Source organism: Quercus suber, unplaced genomic scaffold (genome assembly GCF_002906115.3).
Source record: "Quercus suber isolate HL8 unplaced genomic scaffold, Cork oak 2.0 scaffold_727, whole genome shotgun sequence".
NCBI classification, from domain to species: Eukaryota; Viridiplantae; Streptophyta; class Magnoliopsida; order Fagales; family Fagaceae; genus Quercus; species Quercus suber.
In genome coordinates this window covers 149,699-168,467 of record NW_027070167.1, presented here as the reverse complement: position 1 = coordinate 168,467, position 18,769 = coordinate 149,699, and the positions used below count along the sequence as shown (strand labels likewise).

Below are 18,769 nucleotides of genomic sequence, written 5' to 3'. Positions count from 1 at the left end.
TTTAAAGCATAGGACTCCTCTACCTCAAGCTTGGCTTCTAAAACCATACCTTCACAAGTCCTTTCCTTGAGTGCCTAGTTGCTAAATTTGGTCACTCTTAGTAGTAAGTTCTTAATGTGAGGCATTAGAAGCATACACTTGGGCTAAACCTTGATTAGTAGGACTGCCTAAAGTCATGGTTTTGATGGCTTGTGTTTTTAAACTTTTCTAAATGAAATTGAAGAGCTTGTGACGAATACTCAGGGATTGAACCTGGGGTTCTCTTGTATCCATTTTATTCAATTTTCTATTTTCTTTTATATGGGGCAAGTTATCAATGTGAAACCCTTACATATAAATGAAAAGACAAAATATTTGTGTAAGTGACCATTACAAACGCTCTCCTCCCTTGAGGTTCAAAGAAAATAACACTCCCCTAATTCTGTTTATATTAGTAATGAAATATTCTAAATTTTATAATATTTTCTTTAACAAAGTTTAACCATAATTAGTAAAAACATAATTGATTAATTTAAAATTAAAATACAAAGTTTATCAAATATCAAAAGACTTGCAATGACAAATTTCTCCTTAGGCCGTTGAAAAAAGAAAAAAAAAAAAGCAAAGGTAAGTCATTTAGCAAAAGACAGGTTAGTGTACAATATTTATAACATCAATTTAATAAAGTTTGGTCAAATGAATGTCAATGGGGGAAAATGTATTTTTTCCTTGAGCTTTGTGGCAGAGTGTCATTCACTCAAACCTCAAAAGAGGAGAGTGTAATTACCCCAATTTTATAAAATAAAATTTGTAGTATTTCTTGCATGACTCCAAAATTTTCATAGTTTAAAAGTTGTTTTATTCTTGCAAACCTTCTTTTTAACCTTAAATTGGTGTTTTTTGGGGGCAAATAGTTCTTCATTGAATAATGACTTTTGGGAGGAGAAGTTTTGATTAACTTTATAATTTAGACTTTTCTCTTCACTTATATAAATATGTCTTAGAAAGAGCCATTGTAAACCCTCCCCCCCCCCCCCCACTTTTTAATGCAGTGCAAAATGAATGCAATAGAGGAAGAGTTTAATTTGAATAAGTGGTGTGTTTGAGTGGATGATATTATGGAAACTAACTTGGAACTTGGAAATAAGGTCATTTGGAGAGATTCTCCTGCATTATTAACCCTACAAGTTTCCACCCTTTACATAGTTCTTCTGAAAGTAGAGAGTACCTTTACTTGGGGAAATGGTATCTCTCCCATTTTTAGGATGTTTGTGTAAGAAAAGAGCAATATTAAATTAATGTGCATTGGAATGTAACAACTATTCAAAACAAGTATTAATTAACCCTAAACTAACCCAAGTTAGATGTAATGAAGTTAGGTTACTTGCTTTATAAGCGAGGATAGAATCTTAAATTACTTGCTCTACATGTGTATTGTCTTACAATGAAATGAGACATTAATATTTGTTACAATTTATTTGTGGATAGATACACTAAGATTTGCAATCAAGCAATATTTCTTTCTTTATAAGAAAAGTTCATGGTTCAACTCATTTGGGAAGATGGATTAGAATTGATAAACAAAAACCTACTGAAGAAACAGTGATCTACATTGGTGTTGAATCTGTTGAAAACAAATCTTTTTTTTTTTTTTTTTTTTGAGAAGCAAAACATCGAAATTTTATTAATGAAAAAAAGGGAAAATCAGCCATGGTCGGCTACAAGAATGGCATGGAGTTGAGATGGAACATCCTCCATCCAAACCATTAAATCTCTAACATGTCTTACATGCTTAGTTAGGTTGTGAGCTAGATTATTTCTTACTCTACGAACATGTGAGAAAGAAACAGAAGAAAAGAAGCTAAAGAAGATAGAACAGCTTCCAGGAAGTGACCAAAAGATGCCAACGATTCCTCCTTGCTATTAAGAGCGCTTATAACCACCAAGGAGTCTCCTTCATAGATAACAGACACTACAAGAAATTTGGGTTTAGGTAACGTTTGTAGAATGTCACTAAAAACATCGCTATAGAAAGAAATGGTTTATAGGAACTTTTTTTTTTGCGACATTCAAAAATGTTGCAATAGAGCGGTCATTGTAGGTCTATTACAATGTTTCTAAAAACGTTGCGATATATGACTCTTTAATGGTATTCAAAAACTTTTAGTGACGTTTTAACATTTTCGTATATAAAGTAGGAAAATTCATTTAGCGACGTTTTTTAAAATGCTGCAAATAGTGAAACTTATAGCGACATTTCAAAAATGTAGCAAAAGCATTTGTCCTCTTGCTTTTTAGCAATGTTTTTAAAACGTCACTATAGTACTGATTATTTGCAGCGTTTTATAAGTGTTGCTAAAAAGGATTTTCTCTTACTTTTTAGCGACGTTTTTAAAATGTCGCTAAAATTTGCTCATTATTTTAAAAAAAAAATATTAAAAATGCTATATAAACCTGCTCAAAATTCAACAATAACTAACATAAGCTTGTAATAGATCAAATATACCTATTGATCATCAATATTCCACAATAACAAATGTCCAAACTAACATACTAACACATTAACCATAGATTCATATATAGTGTGTGTGTGTGTGTGTGTGTGTGTGTGTGTTTAATACATATATCATCTTGAATTGAACAAAGAACTTGTCTACCTTTACACAAAAAACAAACACCTAAATTATGACAATATTATAAACAAAGTACAATACTTCTAAAATAAATGTGGTTGTAACAAAACACTTGTCTACTTACAAACAAACAAAAAAAAAAAAAAAAAAACCACCCAAACTATGATAATATTATAAACAAAGTACAATAGTTCCAAAATAATTGTAGTTGTTCAAAACAACTATGTAATAACCCATGAAGCCCTTAAAACACTTCATTTATCGCTAAATGCTAGTTTCTTTATGGGATGAAGCTTGCGACCTATAAAGAGTTGGAAATTGATGATCTAAACTGAAACCATCTTGAATACAAATTAAGAGTATGTAATAAGTTCATAAAGAAATCATTTTGACTAACAAAATAATAGTTGCTTTAACTAAAAATTTTAAACACCAAATACATTCTTAAAACATTAAAATTTAATACCTGACTAGCTTTTGAAGAATGATTTTGTTGATTTTGCACTAGTTGCATCAATTGGGTCACTCACTCCACCAAGTTTTCATAACGATTCACTTTCTCCATCAAAAAAGCCACTTGATTCTTTAACTAAGTCACTTTAGCATCCCTTTCTTGGCTTCTTACTTGAGCAATTGTAGAAGTGTTCTTGGCAAGATGCATACTTGGGGTTGGGTCAAATCCCACACCCCGAACATGACCATTGCACTTATTACCTAACACTTGAGCATACACATCATCTAGTGCCCATGCAATACTACCAGTAAGGTTGGATGACTGCACACGATTTGAGGACTCACTCAGCAGTTTGTTGATTTTTTTCCTAATATTCAAAATTTGAACACAATAACACATTAGAAATTAACAATGTTAATAGATTCAATATTACACTTGACAAATCATGATATTACTTAAAATGTTGCTTTCTGCTTCGGCGTTAACAGGAGTACCAACTTAACAAAGATGAAGTTTTACGTATATATCTGCATGCTCTACAGGATGCCCAAGTGTTGTTACCTAAACTATGGTCATTACATTTATTTAATTAGGAATGATGGTTTCATACAAACTTAAGAACAGTCTAATAAGTCATTACAAGATAATTATTAAGTCATTACCATTTCTTCTGCGTACAAAGCAAAGTTTTTTGAACCACCAGTATGTACATTTTTTTTGCTTGGAATGTCTGTTCTTGTTTACCGAAGCAAGATCCTACGTTCAAAAAAATTACATATTTAAACCAAGGAAGTCAATACCGTACCGGAGGCTGTACCGGTTTGGCCACTAGTACGATATATTTCGGATACTGGTCAATACCAATGTACCGTTTCAAATTTATCACTATTTTATATATTTAATATATTTATAATTAACAAAAAATGTGAATTTTTGTTTAATTGACTAGACATTTAAAAAAAAATTATAAGGCAAATTTCAGATCTCTGTTTTACTCAAATCCAAAGTTGTTACACATGTACAAGCCAAGATATACCTGCCAATATTTGTTACTACTTTTTTTTAGTTTTTATTCTCTTCCACTATTTTTAGTATGTTTATTATTATTAAATATATATATATATATATTTTTTTTTCCTATATCTTACTGCTCCTTCCCTTGTTTTTATTACCTTTAATTTATTTCCTTTCACACCTTTTTTTTTTTTTTTTAATGCTTCACAGGCAGGCGGCAGGCCTAATTGATAGCTCTTCCCATTTTGTTTTCATTTTTTCTCCTCCACATCACAAGCCTGTCCTACCTAACACCTACCTCCAATTTCCAAGAATGCTTTATCTTCACACGTTTAAACTTAACTCTTCAGTTTTCAAAGTACATTCATTCATTTATTTTTACTTCTGATCTATCTCCTTTAGTTTCACTTTCACATCACCTCTTTCTCTAGTTTCATCTCCTCTCTCAAGTGCCACCGTCCACCACTCAAGATTCAGTGAGAGGTTGGCTTCAGTGAAAAAAGAGACGGTGAGTGCATGAGGTGATTCTAACTTCATTTTGCAAAGCTATTATGCATTTTTCTTTCATTTTTCTCTTTCTTTCTGCTGGGTTTTCTTAGCTTACTCAAATTTGCACCATCCTGCCCTTAAAAAACTGCCGAAATTACCAACAAAAAAAAAAAAAAAAAGCATTTTGTGTTTTGGCCCGATATCCATTTACCGGCCAAAACAGCCGGATTTCGCCGGTATGGTCGGTATTTTTTCCGGTACAAAACAGGAGAGTTGAGTGTACCGGTTCATTGGCCGATATGGTATATACTGGCCGTACCGGCTGGTACGGTACGAGATTCACTTCCTTGATTTAAGCAAAGTATTATTTGAATATATTTTTCATGGTAAATATTCAATGTAGAATAAGGATATCCATATGAATGTTCTTGTTCTGATGATGATGTAGAACAATTAAAGCATATCAATATAGAACAATGCCTTCGTTTTTGGTAAATTCCAATACTGAACAAGGGCTTCATAATCTTCGGAATTACATTTGGTGGTACTCATGCTCTGTTTCCTCTTATTGATAAATACTTCTTCTTCAAAGTTGACTTGTGGTTCCTCCATCCCCTTCCACTGCTAAAAGTTATAATATTGAAAAACAAATACTTACACTCTAAAGAAATACTTACAAGGATTCTGCCCTTAATCCTTAGGTCCTTTTGCCCAAGAAGCCAAATCTGAATAATAGCTTTTTCTACCAATTTCTAACCAAAATAGACAAAGAGAAAAAATTAGCACAAAACTCCATGACCCATTAAAGAAAAACCAAATCAAAGCAAACCTATAAGCCAAAAACAAATACTTACACTCTAAAGAAACTTGAACAACAAAAAAGAGGAAAAGAGTATGGTGGTGGCAGTGGGTCTTAGTGGAGGTCGACGACGGTCGCAGTGGCAATGGGTGGAAGGGAAAAGATGTGTGGTGGTGTTGGAGAAAGTGGGTCACAAATAAAGAAAGAACACAAAGAAAAGAAGAAGGGGACAAATGAAGTGAAGTAAAGAAAGAAAAGAACAATAAGTGGGACACAGAGTGGATAAAAGAAAAGAAAGGAAAAAAGTGTGGGAAACAAAAATAATGGCAGAATGTCAAAAGATGAGAACATATAGAGACATTTTGAAAACGTCGCTATAGAGTTTTTTTTTTCCTGACAGAGTACATTTTCTTTAATCACTATTGTGACGTTTTCTAAAACATTGCTATAGAGTATTTCTTTTTTACATTTTCTTTAATCACTATAGCGACATTTTAAGACAAGGTTGCTATAAACTAGATATACGCTGCTAAACTATACTTGTTGTGGCGTTTTAAGAAACGCTGCTATTGTTTTGAGTTACAGCGATGTTTTTTAAAAAGTCATAATATACCACTTATAGTGACGGATTTAAAAACGTCACTAAAAAAACGCTGCCTAAACCCAGATTTCTTATAGTGAGAAGATAAGCCTAGCTCTTGTGCAAAGAGGATGGCCCGTGCTACTGCCATTGCTTCCACATCATCAGAGGAGGGAGGGAGAAGTACCTTTTCCGAGAGAGAGGCATGAACTAAGCCAAGGCTGCGTCGTTTATTTCCTTAAAAATCGCTCCATCAAAGTTGATTTTGAAAGAAAGAGCAGGAGGTGGAGACCATCTAGTGGGAGTCACAAATATGGGCATGCTGCGTATCTGTAGCACTAGTTGATTATGCTAAAAAAGTTCAAGAATTTGAGTAGCTATAGGTTGCAATTGTGAGAGAGGGTAACTGTATGAGGTTATGCAAAGTAGGCTTCTGCGATTCCAGATAGACCATGCCAACATTGCGAACCATACAAGATCTTTGTCTTCTTCAATGATGTACCATACTAGATCAACGAAGTTGGAGAAGATCAAGCTTTGCCAAAAGGACCAAGTCGAGGATGAGTTCCAAATTGGTGATAGTACAGGACTTTGCATATACACAAGTCCAAAGTGCGTGAACAACATCTTCATAGGCTTGCTTGCAATGATCACATCTGTCTTCGAAAGGATTTTGCATATACATAAGTTTTTTTTTACTAGTATGGCTTCCTTGCATGCTCTCCACAGAAAGTTTCTCACCTTTGGGGGACATTTAAGCTCCAAACATCCTTCCAAACCTCCTTCGTCTGCATTGGATCATTTTGGGACCAACCATATAGGGATGCATCTCTGATCAGGAATTGATATCCAGATTTGATAGAATAAACACCTGACTTCATAAACCTCCAGAACAGCTTGTCCTCCACAGTGATATGGAAGATAGGAATGGATTGAATAATGCTAGCTTCCTGGGGAACAAATAAACCATGTAAAAGGTCATTGTCCCAACACCTAGAAGTTGGATTGATAAGTGCACTCACCTTTAGATTGTCGCATCCTTCAATAATTGGTGACTGAACCCGTGGTTGCTAAAGGGATGGAAGCCATGCATCCATCCAAATATTGACAGAATCTCCATAGTCAATTCTCCACCATNTCTTCCACATCATCAGAGGAGGGAGGAGAAGTACCTTTTCCGAGAGAGAGGCATGAACTAAGCCAAGGCTGCGTCGTTTATTTCCTTAAAAATCGCTCCATCAAAGTTGATTTTGAAAGAAAGAGCAGGAGGTGGAGACCATCTAGTGGGAGTCACAAATATGGGCATGCTGCGTATCTGTAGCACTAGTTGATTATGCTAAAAAAGTTCAAGAATTTGAGTAGCTATAGGTTGCAATTGTGAGAGAGGGTAACTGTATGAGGTTATGCAAAGTAGGCTTCTGCGATTCCAGATAGACCATGCCAACATTGCGAACCATACAAGATCTTTGTCTTCTTCAATGATGTACCATACTAGATCAAGAAGTTGGAGAAGATCAAGCTTTGCCAAAAGGACCAAGTCGAGGATGAGTTCCAAATTGGTGATAGTACAGGACTTTGCATATACACAAGTCCAAAGTGCGTGAACAACATCTTCATAGGCTTGCTTGCAATGATCACATCTGTCTTCGAAAGGATTTTGCATATACAAAGTTTTTTTTTACTAGTATGGCTTCCTTGCATGCTCTCCACAGAAAGTTTCTCACCTTTGGGGGACATTTAAGCTCCAAACATCCTTCCAAACCTCCTTCGTCTGCATTGGATCATTTTGGGACCAACCATATAGGGATGCATCTCTGATCAGGAATTGATATCCAGATTTGATAGAATAAACACCTGACTTCATAAACCTCCAGAACAGCTTGTCCTCCACAGTGATATGGAAGATAGGAATGGATTGAATAATGCTAGCTTCCTGGGGAACAAATAAACCATGTAAAAGGTCATTGTCCCAACACCTAGAAGTTGGATTGATAAGTGCACTCACCTTTAGATTGTCGCATCCTTCAATAATTGGTGACTGAACCCGTGGTTGCTAAAGGGATGGAAGCCATGCATCCATCCAAATATTGACAGAATCTCCATAGTCAATTCTCCACCTGCCCTTCTTTGAATCACATCCCTTCCTCTTAAAATACTCTGCCATGCATAGGACATGGAAATATAATCTAATGCCTCCATGAGTGAGCAATTGAGGAAAAACCTTACTTTGAAGACTCGATAGAAGAGGGAGTCTTTATTGTGTAGGAGCCGCCAGGCTTGTTTTGCTAAAAAGCATCATTAAAGAGGGCTAAATCCTTGAAGCCCATATCTCCTTTTGACTTAGCTTGACAAAGAGCTCTCCATTTCACCCAATGAATCTTCTTTCGCTCTCTTTTTTGGCCCCACCAAAATTTTCAAACAAGGTTTTAAATGTCATTACATTGGCTTACTAGAAGTTTGAAGCAACTCATGGTGTATGTCGGTATGGCTTGGACCACCACTTTAATCAAAATTTCCCTACCAGCTTAAGATAATAGCTTTTCCTCACATCCTTGAAGTTAATTTCCTCTAGATTTTCTCCTTTATGTAATTGAAGCTCGCTTTTTTCCTTCTCCCTATCAAAGAAGGCAAACCCAAATACATTTCATACGCTTGATCTCCGAAACTCCCAAAGCAAGTTTGATACGTTCCCTTTGCTCATATGATGTGGATGTGCTAAAGAAAATAGTGGTCTTGCTTTTATTTATTAGTTGTCCTGGACATTCTCCATAGGAATCTAAAATGTCTAGGACCTTCTTACACTCCAAATTTGTAGCCCTACAAAACAAGAGACTTTTGTCTACAAACAATAAATTGGTCAATCTTGGGCTGTATTTGCAAAGAGAATAGCGCCAAATATCCCCTAGAACTGCTGCTTGGGAAATCAGACCATGTAATCCTTTGGTGCTAAGGAGGAAGAGGAATGGGAAGAGAGGGTCCATTTGGTGAATACCTCTAGAGGGAGTGGTCAAACCCTTGGGCTCACCACTTAACAAGATGGAATAGGAGACAGATGAGACATCATAAAATTTATCCATTGCTTATTGAAGCCCATCTTTCTCATTACTACTTCTAAATAGGACCATTCAACTCTGTCGTAAGTTTAGTCATGTCTAGCTTAATGGCCATAAAATCATCCTTTCCAATATGTTTTTGCATGTTATGAAGGGACTCAAAAGCTACTAGAATATTGTCAGAAATAGACGGCTTTTTGTGAAAACACTTTGGTGTTCAGTAATGATTTTGGGCCAAAAAAAAAAAATTTCAATCTATTAGCCAAAACTTCCAAAAAAAATTTATAAAGTACATTACATAGATTGATTTTGGGCAAAAGAAAATTTCAGTCTATTAGCCAAAACTTTCAAAAAAAAAAAAAATTTATTAAGTACTTTACATAGATTGACAGGCCTAAACTCTGACACAAACTCAGGATTTATGACCTTGGGAATAAGAGTAATGAAGGTATGATTGAATTGATGTGGTAAGGAGGTAGTATTAAAAAAGTGGAGGACTTTTTTTTTTTTTAGAGAGTTTTAACCTATGGTGGTTGCGCTTGATGATATCTCTTTATCATCAGACTAAGACACCAATCAGTTTTTGGTGTAGGTGGGGATTAAACTCCAGATCTCTTATACAACCATCAGAAACTTTACCAATTGAGCTAACTGAAACCCACAAGTGGAGGACAAATTGGGCTACCTCATCACCAAGAACATGCCCATAGTGCTGGTAAAAAATAGAAGGCATTTTGTCTGGTTCAGGAGTCTTTAAAGGAGCCATTAATTTGTTTGATTGGTTCTTTAACTTAATTCCCATTCCATGAAGTTTGATAATAACTTGGCATTCATATCTGCTGTGGTCATCTTTTGTATGGTACTAACTGCTGCATCCGTAGATTGTGAAACCACTGAAGTGAAGAGGTTTTGATAATATGAAGTCAATGTATCAGCTATATCCGTCGGGTTTGAGGTCCAACTAAATTCTAATAAGACTAGTCTTAAGAATGTTAACATTTTTTTAGTCCAACTAAATTCTATCACAACAAATTTCAAGAAATTTAACATGATTTTTTCTCATATGTAATAATTTTCTACTTTTTTTTTAATATACAAAATAGAATTTCTACTCTAACATAATCTAAGTGTATATGTTTGTGAAGCTCATTCTTGGAGACTTGAACTCCGACCCTTGCCTCCAATACCTCACAAGCATTTATACTTGTAAAGTGACTACCACACAAAGGGTGCACAGTAGTAATAATTTTCTACTTTTTTTTTTTTGTCACAATACTATAACAAAAGTTAGATCCTATACACTCCACCAATTAAGTGACTTGACATTTTTTTTTCTTTTTTGAACAAAACATATGGCAATATATATTGTAAAAAGTAAAGTGTTTTTGTCATGTGGGTCATTAATTATTAAGATTTAAGATGATCAAATTCTAGGTGAATTTTAAGTGATTCATCACTAAATATGAATTATTAATTAAGATAATTAATTAGATGATAATTAATAAAATATATTTTTTAATTTAATTTACACGTATTTTTTTCAAATAATTTAAAAAGTTAATTATAAAAACCATATCCAAGCAAGCTCACACTTTTATACCAGAATTTAATAAATATATAAATAAAACTTGAACAGAATGGAACCCTAGTTCTTATTACCACCGCCTCCTCCTTTTCTCAAAAACCCTAGCTCCCACTTTGTTTTTTGGACAAGGAATATTTCAACAAATCAAGAACTATGGTCACACTATGTAACGATGTCCTTGTTGACATCTTTTCACGTTTACCAATCACATGTTTGTTCCAGTTGAAGTGCGTTTGTCAACGTTTTAATGAAGTCATCAATTCCATCTCCTCAGATCCTAAGTTGTTGCCTACACATGATGCTCTGGGCCTCGGATCTGTGCATGGTTTCTTTCACTTTTCGTGTCGTAGTCCACAAAACATAAGGTATCTTTCTCTTCATCCTCAACAACAATACCCCATTGACAATATTTCTGTCAGCTCTATTCATTCTTCTTCACATCAAATTGTTGATTCTTGTAATGGCCTTCTTTTACTCAATTTTGTGAATACCAATCTCTTTACTCTTTGTAACCCAACAACAAAGAAACACAGATATATCGTGAAACCAGTAAATTGGTCTCCAAACCCAAAGCAAAATATTGGGTTGGCTTATAATGATCATTCTAGTACTTCGATGATTTCCAATAATCATTGCCAGTTGGTTTTTGTTTATAAGATGAGGAACCTATCACGTGGAGAAATATATGGATTTAGAATATTCTCATCTAATGCAAATTCATGGACACGAGAGGACATGTACAATAGACTAGTGTGTCAATCAGGTGAGTTTGTCAAACATGGTCAAGCGGTTTACTTCAATGAATCTTTGCATTGGATGAGGAAGTCTGGTGATATTATTGTGTTTGATACAAAGGAAAACAAGTCAAGAATTATGAGGAAGTCCCCCTTCCTCGGTGAGTTCAAAGATGACATGTGGTTTGGAGTCACAAATGGTTCAATCAATATAGTACATGTTACAAGGACAGAGGTGGTCATCTTGGCACTCCATGATTATGTAAATGCCGTATGGAAGCGTGTTCTATTCAAAACCAATCATTGGTCACTAAAGGTGTTGTGTGACTTCTGTCCCATCTTTTTTGATGGGGAGTGGATTGTTTTGCAGAGCCATGGAAATTTTTTGAACCAATTTTTTTCGTATAATATCAGGTTGTATGAGTGGAAGAAGATAGGAGATTTTACAGATTCAAATGATGGAATTCACGAGTGCATTCCTTTTATACCTTCTTTAGCATGGTTGGACACTACCAGTGAGGCATTGAATAATAATTTTCTAGATGAAAATAACTCCAATGGCAGATATGACCACTTTTGGCCTATGATTTTGGGAACAAGAAAAAGAGCAAGAGTAAATTCTCAAATTCCATCAGACGGCAGATCAAAAAGAGTGATCCGAACACCAGCACGGTTTGATGATTATTGGAGTGATTTTCTTTAAGGTTGAGTAATGTATTTTGTTGATTGTTTCTTTAATATGTCTCATTTTGTTACTTCTTTTAAGTTAAGTTTCTTTATCAGTATAAGGTTTACATCTGTCTTCACTTTTCACAAAATCTATTCCTAAACACCCTCTTAAGCACCATGGGGAAAAAAATGTATAAACTATTCTAGTATCGGGCTTCTGCAACAAGCCAACAACCCACTGATTCTACCCAAATTGCTCGACCCTTTTTGCCTTGCACCACCCCACATGGATATAATATTGATTTCCAAATAGGTTAAATTAGTTCAAAACCTAAAGAGGCGAATTGAGTTGGATGGCAAGTTGAGTTTTTTTTAAAACTAAAAGTTGCGACCTAACCTGCCTCTCTCTCTCTCTCTATCTATATATATTAGTCTTTATGTCATATTAAATTTTTTAAGGTTTTTTTTTCCTCTTAGAACTCCATGATTTACACATATTAATATGAAACATGAATGATACTTTTCCAACATATTTCAGAGCGTATATAGTTACAGGAATATGAAACTCGTACTTTTTTTTTTTTGGGAAGAAAAATTTAGAAAGTACTCATAAACTTATGTACTTTGATATATGGGAAAATTGGTCATTCTCATGACTTCCTTCAATAGTTTATAGTATTTAGAGAAAAGGTACCTTAATTTTTTTTGTAAATAGTAAGATAAGATTTTAAGTAACACATATAACTCAAAATAACTTGCCCAATCAGTGGTCGGTTTAAAAATTTTCCAACCCGCCATCAGTCTAGTTGTCGAAATTTTTTCATACAACTTATTTAATCCTAACCACTATGTCCAAGCCCAACCCGTGCATAGTCCCTACCCCTAACTACCAATATATAGGGTAAAAAAGGGGGCCTGTGATTTGCGAAATATAGGTAAGAAGATAGAATTTAATTAGAAAGTGAATGAATAAGAGCCTTTTCTTTTCGTGAGGTTTTGTTCTTTACCAATTTTAGCTATAACTGAAAGTAGCTGAAAAGGCCATTGCTTGGAAAGGTGGAACATCTCTCCTTAATTGTATAAGGTTTATACTGGGGCCCAAAAAAAAAAAGTTCAGATAAATGTGAAAAATTCATATCGGTATATTATCAACAATTTTTCTTGCCTTACTATAACATTTGATTTCTCCATGAAACATGCATAGCAAGTGAACAAAGGCATAAAAAACTATCACTTTATAAATCACTATTTTATTCCTTGAATCCCCAGTTTAATCTTTTAGTTATTCATATATTTTATGAAATCTAATTTCATTAAATATAAACTTTAGTGATTCTTTACTAAAGTGGTCGGGCCCAATATCTTGAATAGTTAGTTTCCATTAAACTTATATAAAGGAGATACTTCGTATCTCTATAAAAAGAGATTATGAATTTTATCTTGAGAATATGTGTTCTCTCAAAACTATATGTGGTTACCCAACATATTTAAGTTTTGATTGTTAGATTGAATTTCACTCTTGATAGCAATCTACATTTCATGATCAAGTTAGAATCATCTCAGGATTAAGAGAATGAAAATAGAAGTCATGAAATTTATTATTCAGGTGACAGTTGTTAATTGAATAATTAATCTCATAACGATCTAATTCAATATGTCTTACACACTTAAGACACACCAACACATCAACTAGAAGTCTCCACTTACATAATCAAGACAAATCATTTTAGTTGACATATTATAGTCTTTGCAAATGAAACACTTAATTTTATCACCGACTACAAACTACGTTTTAAGATTACAAAGAACTTGTAATTTATAACTTTTGAAACTAAATCACATACAATGCATTTCAAGAATTATATGATAATGTCTAATTAGTTCATATACAAATATTTTTATATAATTAAATAATTTAATTATTTATAACATACCAATAAATTAGATTTTAGGACACAAATCCTAACTTTCTATCACCACTAGCTTAGAAGAATTGATTGTGGTAGTTACCTATTGACAACATGTAATAGCGACCCAAAAAATAAAATAAAAAACCCACCACGACAAGTTTGATAAATAAGTCCTCGAAAGATTCAAGAGATTGGCCCAACCCATTTGCCTTAACAGACATTAGACTAGTGAATTAGTCGAGTTTATAGCAATACTAATTTTGACCAAATTTGAAATCACCATCTGATTACTTTTTCGTATTTGTATGATATCTTCTTCTTCTTCTTCTTCTTTTCTTTTTTCTTTTTTTGGAGAATGGTATGATATCTTACTTGTTCCCTCTCTATTGACTACACACATTTAAAAAATAAGGTTTGGGGCAAATGAAATATCATACAATTAGGTAAAATGACTCAACACTTAGCAATTTTTCTACTAAGCGCTGAAAGTTTGGTTTTAAATTTTTTTCTTTTTTTTCTGAATAAAGTTTGGTTTTAATTTGACCTGATAAACTAAGGTCAAATGATTTCACATTGACTTGAATGGGGTGTTGATGTAAAATGCATCAAACAAAGTTTTCGATTTGAGAGCCTCCGGCTCCGAGCACAGAAAATCTAAATGTATATTACCAACTTTTGAAAATACAAAAATGCAAATGTGTCATCTCAAAAGCTAGATACACCCAGCAAATTGGTTTCACAAGTTTTTAACGACTTCACCATAGCGATTGCAAGTCACAATCCACAACGCACTAGACATAATACAATTGACACAGCACAATACTGATTGCATCTGAAGATTCTGAATACTACTTGTAGCATAAATAATATAAGTGTCCGTTTTAGAAAAAATTTGATACACTTTTACTAGAAATATTAAAAACTGTCAAAAAATCAGTTTTTTTTTTTTTTTTTTTATAAAAAGTTTCTAAAAAATATTTCCTAAATCAATGCCCTTGAGGCATCCATTAACTTTTCCCATAATATAATGTAAAAGTGGAACAATCAGGCAATTCCAATGGGTATTTAACACTTCCGATGTGCCTCATTTGAATGTGTGCTCCTTGAAACAGTCTCATAAACGTGTCTATATCTGTTCAATATGTAAACCCTAATATCCTTAGGGTAATTATTACACAATAGGAAAGAAAAGAAAAGGATATGGGATCAATAATTGCAAAAGTGACTATCTTCTCCATCACACCCCAAATTTCCAAATCAAAAAGAGAGAAGCAAGAATTGGAAAAAAGTAAAAGGAAGAAAAAGAAGAAGAAGAAGAAGAGAAATAAAAGAAAAGAAAGAGCGGGTAGGGGAAGCTTACATTCACATTTCATGCCCTTCTCTCCAAGTCTATCAAGAATTATGTAATGAGCCATGAACAATACAAGTTAGCCCAGAAATGCCTCATTGCGGTGTGAAATTTTGCCAACAAAACTCGGAAGACATGTAGTTATTTAGATTTCTTTTGATCAGAAACCCTAGCTCCCATAATCTTACAAACAGGCTCTTCTTTTGACCGAAGAAGCTTCAAGGCTGGATGAACCTTTAGGTCTCCCATTACCAACTTTTGGCCCACGTCCAACTCACTCAGATCAACATCAATAAAAGGAGGGATGACATCAGCCGGACAAAGATACTTAACGGTTCGTTTGATGGTATTCAAATAAGCCCCTGCCAGATTTGTTTGGTACAATTTAGACTCCAAAAATTTAATGATTAAAATTGTTCCCAAAAATTTAGGCTAATTGTAAAAGAAAGAGTTGAACAAAATTTTTAAAAATAATTAAATAATTGGTAGAGGATAGAAACCTTGTAGGAGGAGTATGATTACCCCAAGATTGTGACTACTAATTAACTCAATCTACAAAATCTATCTATGAAAAGATTTCAGAGCTAATTCTACCACACAATACCTCCTACTTGTTACTCTAGGAAAGGGTTAATGAGTTATTTATCCTTAAATGGAAAACCTTTACTCTTGTATCATCAAAATTAATCTTCTCATCAATGACAGATCTAAGTAGACAGTAGCACATATGCATATGTCATCTTAAATTACCGTCTTTTTTAATACGTGTATTGGGTTTATTAACTTAATGGTAGCTCTTAACATTCCATTACCCAACTGGAATTGGATCTTACTAATACCTCCAATTATGTCTCCAAGATAAAAGCATTGAATCTAACCATATTCTTTCAAATAAATCCTAAAACTTAAGGCAGTGAGATATGATTTAAACTGATTGAGATGGGTCTGGGAAAGTGAACTGGCTTCCAAACCTAAGTAGATGCCTGATCACTAGAGAAAGTAAATTGAAGAGGATTTTTGTATAACAGGTGAAGGGGGACATAACTGGCAGCCGAGTTTGAATACTTATAAGAGCTGAGGGTAAGCTAGTACTAGAGCTCAAAAATTAATTTGGGATGTTTCGTATTATGGAGAGCTCTCTTAGGACCTTGCCTACTTAGTCTTAGTTTGGTAATTCTAGATTCTGGAATGGGCTGTTCTTAGCTGTACGAAAGGGCCATGAGTCTTGTTTTGTGTTTTAAGTCCTTTTCCTAATTGGCTTAGAAGTTTTAAGTGTTTTTTTTCATTGTTATTGGTAATCCTAGACTATTTAGGAGCCCTAGTTCTTCAAGGAAATGATATAACAATCGCCTATGTAAATAATTTTTTGATAAGTCAATAATATTCATAGTGATTGATTTTAATGAAATTCCAACGACTTATCTTTAGCTTTGAGGGTGTGATTGCCTTCTCCCACCTACGTGTGGTTGCCTAGTGTTTTATCTTCCTTGATTTCATGCTCTATTCATTGTTTTAATACCAAAAAGCCATCAACAAATTCAATATCTCATCGAGAATCTCATTTAGTCAAATAAAATGGTAGGAAAAATTGTGTATGTGTGTGTTAATAGGCAGGACTTTTTTTTCTTTGAACTAGTGGGAACTTGGTATCTTTTGATGTTGAAGAGCAAACACCCACATCCTTTTACTAGTTTGAACTAAAAAAATATAATAGCACTCAGCACAAGCTCCCCATCATTTTTTAATGCTAAGACCATGTATGCACTGTTAATGATAATCAAAACACACATTCCTTAAAATTCAGTGGTTTAGTAGCTTTACCTTTCCTTAATCCAGGGGATATATCTTCTCCTCTGTAAACGATAGGAATATCAACTTTCAACAAAGCATTCGAGGGAGCCCTTATGAACGTAACATTGAGCGGTGCATCTGTCGCTGAGTGCAGATGAATCTAAAAAAAAAAAAAAGACTCGTTTTTTAGAAAACATTAAATTCGAAACAAACAGAGAGAGAGTGTGTAGTGAGTGGCGAGTAGAAGACACGTACCAAGCGAGGCAAAACGCGGACCTTCTCGAGGATATCGTCGTACTCGTCAAAAGCAGGGGACCTGAGTTCGAGATCAAAGACTCTGGAGAGGAAGAAGGAGCGGCCGAGGTGGTTGACGAGGTTTCGGATCTGGGTGGTCCGGACGGAAATGAGGCGCTTGTTGCCGCCGTGCTGGCCGTCCTCCTGCTCGAAGAGGATGGCGGGGACGCGGCCGGCCTTGCGCTCCTTGGTGGAGATGTTGGTTCCGGACTTGGACCGGGGGATCGCCACGATTGTCTCGTCGTACTTTGGGTCCGGTTTGGGGAAATCGGATTCCAGGGCTTCGCTGCTGTATAGCCGCCGTATGTGGGCGGAGGATTTCCACAATGAGGTGCGTTGTTGGAGTTGGAGGAGAGACGACATGGTGAAGAGTGAGGAGTGAGTGAGGAGGAGAGGGTTTTTGACTGATTTTTGAGGGTTTAGTGGGAATTGGGGAACTGCTGACTACTGACTAGACTCAAGGGTTGTAAGTTGTAACCAATTTCAAAGGACAAAAACGGAAATGCAAAGATTGTCACGTGCGATACTACTGGAAGAGTAACTAATTTGGGTAAGTGGTAAGTTTTTATTTTTTTTGGTAAACTGGATATTGAATTAAAACTTAAGTCGAAAAGCCCACTTCATTACAAATACGAGAATTTTTTTTCTAAATAACAACAAATATTTAGTTAGGTGTCACGTTTTGAATGAATGTAGAAAACTAGCATCTCGAGTGTCTAAAACTCGAGTTCCAAGATAGAAATCGAGTTTTTAAGTCTCGATTTATAAGCGGATAAGTGTGATGTTGAAAAAAATCCACGTGGAAATCGAGTTTTAAAGACTCGAGTTCCATAAACGCCGCTATAGAGCTTAAAAACGTCATTATAGGGCTTAAAAATGGAGTAATAAAAATTTTTTGCAGGAAAACGCCACTATAGGGCTTAAAAACGTCACTATAGGGCTTAAAAAACGCTACTATAGGGCTCCTTGAACCTGGTATAGAACACTTATAAAAAAAATTTTGCAGGAAAACGCCACTATATGGCTTTAAAACGTCACCATAGGACTTAAAAACGCCACTATAGGGGCGATCAAAATAAATTTTTTTTGCATGGAACTCGATTTTCAAAAACTCGAGATCCATGTGGCATTTTCAGTCCAACAACACTCGCAAAGCGAGTCTTTAAGACTCAAGTTTTAATATGGATCTCGAGTTTCTAAAACTCGAGATGCTATTTTTCTTAATTCTTCAAAACTTTGCCTAACTTACTATATACTTGGCCTTTACGTTGTTAGTCTGCCCATTCCCCCCACATACGATCCTGGGTCGTGCCTAGTTTCTCTAAAGTTAAAAGAGATACAACAATAGGGGGAGGGGCATCAAAAATAACAAAGCTCTCCTCCATATCAGTTCCCAATCTTGCTAGTCTGTTAGCACACATAGGTTGCGGTTTGGTC

At 34.8% G+C, this 18,769-nt stretch overlaps 2 protein-coding genes across 2 annotated transcripts; one reads left to right on the top strand and one right to left on the bottom strand.

The window, feature by feature from the left end:
* The first annotated feature begins 10,739 nt into the window (after positions 1 to 10,739).
* LOC112020083 (uncharacterized) lies at positions 10,740 to 12,023 on the top strand. The gene has a single exon (XM_024052643.1). The coding sequence runs from the start codon at positions 10,740 to 10,742 to the stop codon at positions 12,021 to 12,023; it is 1,284 nt and encodes a 427-aa protein (XP_023908411.1).
* Positions 12,024 to 14,961: 2,938 nt separating this feature from the next.
* Positions 14,962 to 17,802, bottom strand: LOC112039892 (uncharacterized). The gene is made up of 3 exons (XM_024072798.2): positions 17,294 to 17,802; positions 17,069 to 17,198; positions 14,962 to 15,609 (listed from the first exon to the last, which is right to left on the bottom strand). The coding sequence occupies exons 1-3, from the start codon at positions 17,693 to 17,695 to the stop codon at positions 15,389 to 15,391; spliced, it is 753 nt and encodes a 250-aa protein (XP_023928566.2). The 5' UTR covers positions 17,696 to 17,802; the 3' UTR covers positions 14,962 to 15,388.
* Between the last annotated feature and the right edge of the window lie 967 nt (positions 17,803 to 18,769).